The sequence below is a fragment of the Apteryx mantelli genome, unplaced genomic scaffold (assembly GCF_036417845.1).
Source record: "Apteryx mantelli isolate bAptMan1 unplaced genomic scaffold, bAptMan1.hap1 HAP1_SCAFFOLD_63, whole genome shotgun sequence".
NCBI lineage: Eukaryota > Metazoa > Chordata > Aves > Apterygiformes > Apterygidae > Apteryx > Apteryx mantelli.
The window spans coordinates 404199-410305 of record NW_027118792.1 but is presented as its reverse complement, the minus strand read 5'-3'; the positions used below and the strand labels follow the sequence as shown (position 1 = coordinate 410305).

The 6107-nt window shown below is 45.1% G+C and overlaps 1 protein-coding gene across 1 annotated transcript; it reads left to right on the top strand.

Moving 5' to 3' along the window:
• The first annotated feature begins 905 nt into the window (after positions 1 to 905).
• LOC136996631 (olfactory receptor 12D1-like) lies at positions 906 to 2233 on the top strand. Its single transcript, XM_067317519.1, has 2 exons — positions 906 to 1512; positions 2187 to 2233. The coding sequence occupies exons 1-2, from the start codon at positions 906 to 908 to the stop codon at positions 2231 to 2233; spliced, it is 654 nt and encodes a 217-aa protein (XP_067173620.1).
• Positions 2234 to 6107: the final 3874 nt, after the last annotated feature.

The window sequence follows — 6107 nt, the reverse complement described above, 5'->3', positions numbered from 1 at the left end:
ATGAGAGCCTGCTGTACAAATAATCGTTACCAATATTAACAGGATGTGGCTAGAAGAAGAGGAAAACTAACTGTTATTTTATCAGTGATCAGTCCAACTCCCCACAACATCATTAGATTTCTGTGTCCCTAAAACACTATGCCTTGATGTTTTCTGAACTGAAGTCCCGTAAGATTCAGAGGCTTGATCCCAAGAGGAGTTATCAGAGAGACAGAAATTTTCCTTTGCTGGAAATAAATGTGATTGTTTCAGTGGCAGAGAGTACTCTATAAAGGTTTTCTGACTCCACTGAACAACTCTTCAGAATTAATCCTCTTTGAAAGCAGTGTATTATATGTGATCTACTATACTACCATAGTTCTTTCAGTTTTGGGAGAGATACAGTTTGTTCAGCTAGGAATAGGAATGAAGAAAACAATATTAGAGGACCCTTCTTTGATTTAAAAAAGGAAAACCTGCAGGATTTCAGAGTAATCTTCATGTAAACATTAGGTAACCAACCTTCCTTCCTTCCTCCCTTCCTTCCTTCTCTGTTCCTCCCTCCCTTCTTCCCTTCCCTTCTTCCTGCCTGCCTGCTTGCCTTTCTTTCTTCCTCATAATTTTCTTTGCTTGCTATTCTCAAACATGCCATTCCTTTCAGAGAGCTGGTACACAGGTGGCAGTTCCAGCATCAGTATTGACCACATAGGTTACAACAGTTCCAGTATTTGTTGAAACAACTGGGGTGGGAAATCAAGGAATTCTTTCATGTCCCTTTCCAGACTCAGTATCTGATCTTTTCCATTTATGAGGCAGCATCAGCTGATGATGCATCTCATGGAAGAAGACTCTGTGAAATGGATATAGCAGCTCAGGATAGAAAGATAGGAAGTTACTGCCAAGTTATTCTCTCTTTCCCTGCAGGGATGGATAACCAGACAGAGGTGAGGAAGTTCATCCTCCTTGGCCTGACCAGCCTTCAAGGGCTACAGAAATTCCTCTTCATGCTGTTCTTACTGCTGTACCTGTCTACCCTGCTGGGGAATGTGGCAATCAAGATTGTAGTGGCATGTGAACCCCGGCTACACACCCCCATGTACTTTTTCCTCTTCAACCTCTCCTGCCTAGATATTTTCTACTCCACAGTTGCCGTGCCCAAGATGCTGGCTGGGTTTCTCTTGGGGCACCATGGCATTTCTTACACTGGCTGCCTAAGCCAGCTCCACTTCTTCTACTTCCTGGGAACCAGCGAAGGTTTGCTTCTGGCTGTCATGGCCTATGACCGCTTTGTGGCCATCTGCTACCCCCTGCGCTACACCCTGATCATGAGCCCACGGGCCTGCCTGCTGCTGGCTGTAGGCACTTGGACTATTGGCTTCCTTCATGCTCTGATGCACACAGTCATGACCTCCCGGCTCCATTTCTGTGGCCCCAACCACATCCAGCACTACTTCTGTGAAATTAAGCCCCTGGTGAAACTGGCCTGCAATAGCAGCCAGCTCAACCTGAACCTTCTCAGCATCATCACAGGGAGTATTGTGATAGGCCCCTTTGTCTTCACACTCTTTTCTTACCTATACATTTTTTCCTTCCTCCGACTTAAAGTCCAGTCCAAGGAGGGAAGGAGGAAAGCCTTCTCCACTTGCATCTCCCATCTCACAGTAGTGGCCTTACTCTATGTCCCTGTTATTTTTAACTATGTGCCACCTTCCTCAGGGAGTTCAGCCAGCTGGACAATGACAGCCACACTTATGTATACTGTTGTCGCGCCAGTCCTCAATCCTTTGATCTACACCCTGAGGAATGTGGAGGTGAAACGTGCCCTAAAGAGAAGACTTTTCTCCAGTGAGTTACTAGCACAGAAAATGTTCTGCCTTGCAGCTTGTGTGGGGTAGTAGGCAATGGACAATGCAATGAGAGGAGCTTTTGGCTCAAGAATGTGTTGTGCAGAAACCTGTTTTTCACTGTCAATGGCCTGGGTCCCTTCAGAAACACCCTACATACTGGATATGGTCCCATCTCTCCTATCTTGGGCAGTAGCAGTGCTAAAAGATGGACATATATCGGTGGAACAGCCACTCCCATTCATCCAACTGGAAAAGAGAAGCAGCTCCAGAGAGTGATACTTCAATAAAAGCACCTTTATTAGAGTGATTTACCCACAAAGTCACTTGATTTTTCTTTTTTTTTCTTTTTCTTTTCGGCAGCTGAATCCCACCCCCAGTCAGAGCTGTCAAGAGAAGTCAAGGCATGATTCATCTTATCCTAAAGCTGATAGACAGGGAGGGATTCATTTCTTTCCATGGGATTCAGTTGGCCACGTACAGGCATGTATGTCATGCCGCTTGAAATACTCTGGGTATCTCAGCTGGTGTCTCTCTGCTGCTCCAGAAAGGCATAAGTCTCCCATAGGCGCTATGCCAGATCTACTGGCCCTGTATGGATGTCAGATATCCTAGGGCCTCTGAGATGGTACTAGACACCTTTGCGTAGGCAACTTCATTTGCCAGTAACTCACATAATACATTGTGTCTCTTAATATGGACGTTCTGTACAGCAGGGCAACAATATGGGAGCAGGTTTTGCTCTCCACCAAACAATGCCTGCTGATCTCTTTTAGGGTCTCCCCTCTTCCTCTAGCCAGGAATTCCCTGGTAGCATTTACATTCGCTCATAATTACAACACAGTTACAAGCTTCCTATGGGGAATGCCTCTATAACTTTACTGCCCAGCATTACTGATAGTGTCATTTCCAAAGCTTGAAATACCACAACCTTGACAATGTAGCTTGGTCCATTTCACAAATTCCTCCTTCCTCCAGTTCTGTAGACTTGGGAAGATAACTTTTGGAGAGGGATCTCCCATTCTAAGACCACCTCGCCCTCTTCACGTGTGACTGGGATCACTTTGATCACTGTTTTATCTAAAACTGATGGTCTCCCATGTTTGCTACACTCAGCTGCCACCCACAGTCTCTCAAAATCTTTATCAATACCTTCCTTTAGCTCTACAGATCAAATAATACTATATTGGGAGTGGGTAATTCTATGCAGCCTACCAGCCTGCACATCTGGGATCAAACCAGCCAGCTGAGTGATCCCTAAGCTACTGTCTTTAGTATTTGGGTAGAACATGGAATCACAGGTACAGGCAGGAAGATGTAACAAGCCTTTAGCTGCTGACTGAACACTCAGGTCAAGCCTGTGGAGGTACACCATGGTGCATTAGATAGATTGACTTTGTGACTGTTTAACCCTTCAAGATATTGACCTTCTGCAGTAGTATTAATGATGCCTTTCCAATCCACCTTAAACAGGACTCAAGTTTTTTCTTGCAGCTCGAGTCTTCATATCCCATTTGTGAGTGCTGTAAGATCTAGGTGAAGAGACAAGGGTGAGCGGGTTGGGCCCAGAAACTGGAGTCAGACCTCAGGTGATACTGGCTCTTGTGTCTGTGGTGCCAGTAACTGGGGCAAGAGGGGGTCCTAGCATCAGTCACCGGAGCAGGACCATAGGTTGTTGGGCCAGTGTACTTGAATATCAGCTACTGAGGGGGGCCAGGGTGAGTGGAGTGAGGGTCTCAGTGTCAGCAGCTGGAGCAGGGATCACAGGTCATAGTGCCCGTGTACCTTGGCAATAGCTGCGTGGGGAGGGGGACAGAGTGCTTGCATTGTCCCTTAATCTGCTCTGTGTGTGTTTGTGTATGTGTGTGTATGTGTGTGTGTCTGAGATACACACTCAGCCTCACTACTGGTTGAATTTACAAGCAGGAGAGCAGCAGCTGTGCTTGGGCTGGAGAGGTCTGCCCTCAGTGAACCAGGCTGAGCTCCAGTGCCCAGACAGGAATCCTTGCATCCCAAAGCCCGCTGGAGGCAGCGGCTTTATAACATCTCGCAACAAAATTACAATTTTTTAAGGGGGTGGGGCACAGAAAGTTGACTTTTGCATTGGAGATACCATTATGTCAATATCTAAAGAACCACATGGCCAAGACACAGTTACTAGTTGAAGCAGCATTGTTCACTCATGCAAGCTTCATAATAAAATCCTTTGCCTATTTGCTAATCCTAATCACAAAGACCTTGCCAACAGGCAATAAGATTTTGCACCCGGTAGAAAACTAAACAATATAATTCTGAGTAATACAGCCAAAAACATTGATTTTTTTCTTCTCCACTCAGGAAACTGGCCAGCATCTTGGGCATGACAGTGGAACATCGGCAGATTTCCCAAGCAGAAGTGCATGGGTTATGAAAGTGCTAAGCAGCCACAAACAGCACAGTGATGAGGATGTTCCCAGACATGGTCACAATGTAAATCATGAGGAAGACTAGAAAGAGCGGTATTGACTTTTGTAAAGGTTTCCAAATGCCAGTAGGATGATTTTCCTGACCTGGTTTTAATGTCCTCATTCATTTTTTGTCATGAATTGCACCAAGAAAAATGAATAACAGATTAAAAGTCAGGAAAAAAGCATTAATGGGAGCAGTTCTACATGTATTCTGTGTTTGAAACACACTGTAGTGTGTTCCATTCAGTGAAGATCAAAACAAAAGAGGACTCATTTTAAAAGAGGTATTTGATGGGGGTGACGGAAGAGTGTGAATTGTCCTCAAGGTGTTTCTCCTTTTGCACTTACTGCAGGAAGGGTTTTTATGATTTAGGTTCAGAAGAGCAGACCCTCACTCCAGCAGGAGTCAGGAGACTGACTCCTGAAGGATCCATCTCCCTTACCTTCAGACATCTCCAATACGGACATCCACAGCTGGTGTTGTTGTTTCAGGTTCATTTTACGAATGAAAGAGGACTTGCCGCCTGCCTAGACCCACTTTTCTTGTGACACCTGAGAAGCCATACAGTATCTCCAGGGGCTGGTAAGTACAACACAAGGCAGACCCTTGGCTTGTGGAGCAGAAAGTGGAGGTCAGACAGAAAACCTGGGGGCCTCCCTGATGGTGCAAGATTCCTATGTGTGGACAAATAGATTGAGCCATAGATTTCCATGTACTGTAACAGGAGCTTTGGAGGAATAGCTCACATGTGCACACATATCCTGTAGACACATAAATGCAGATAGGTGAATCTGGTTGTAAAGCCCACCCTTACCTCAGGAGATGAATCACACCTGAGATATGACCAATTCTATCCATTACCTGCACAAAGGCAATACAAGTTTTGGTATAGATATCTATACACTAGAAATCTGATTTGGGATGGATAAATCTCCCATCAAAGCCTGGAGAAAATAAATACCTTCTTCCTTTTTAGCATTTATCTACCACATAACTTACATTACAGCAGTGTTAACACTTCGGTGTGCTACACACAAAATAGTAGAAGATGTTATTGATTCAAAGAATTTGCAATCTTAGAGTCATAGGATAATTGGAAGAGACCCCCAGAGGTCATCTAGTCTAAACCCCTCCTCGAAGCAGCTCTAAGAAGATGAAATTGTTAGGGATTTGTCTGGTTAAGTCTTGAACACCTCCGAGGGTGGAGATTCCATGACCTTTCTGGGGAACTTCTTCCAGTATCTGACCACTCTCATTGTAGATAATAAGAACAATAATACCAAATTAAATAAAAACATACGTCTAATAAGAATTTTCTATATTCCATCTTGTGTCCCTTACCTCTTGTGCTATCACCGTGCAGATCTGAGATGAGCCTGGCTTTGTCTTCTCTGTATCTGCTGATCGGGTAGTTGTAGAGAGGAAAAAAGGTGTCGCGTTAGCCTTCTCCTCCTAAGGCTGACCAAGCCCAGTTTCCTCACCATCTCCTTGTACATCATGTGCTCAAGTCCCCTGAGCATATTGAGAGCCTCCACTGGACTTGCTCCAGTATGTCAACATCCTTCATGTACTGGGGAGTCCAAAACTGGACACAATGCTCTAGAGGTATCCTCACAAGCACTAAAGAGAGGGTAAGGATCACTTCCCTCTGGGCCTGCTGGCTGCACTCTTACTAATACACCCAAGGTGTGGTTGGCCTTCATTTGCTGCAGTGACACACTGCAGACTCGTTTTCAAGCTCTTGTCTTTCAGAATCCCCAGATCTTTCTCTGCAGACCTGCTTACTAGATAGTTGGACACAGCCTGCACTGTTGCGTGGGGTTATTCCACCCAGAT

What these genes read in the sequence shown, in the direction of transcription:
- LOC136996631 (XM_067317519.1), top strand. Translation starts at nt 906, where the DNA reads ATGGATAACCAGACAGAGGTGAGGAAGTTCATCCTCCTTGGCCTGACC. An exon ending in TCTCAGCATCATCACAGGGA is followed by an intron (nt 1,513 to 2,186) that starts GTATTGTGATAG and finishes TCTTTTCGGCAG; the next exon opens with CTGAATCCCACCCCCAGTCA.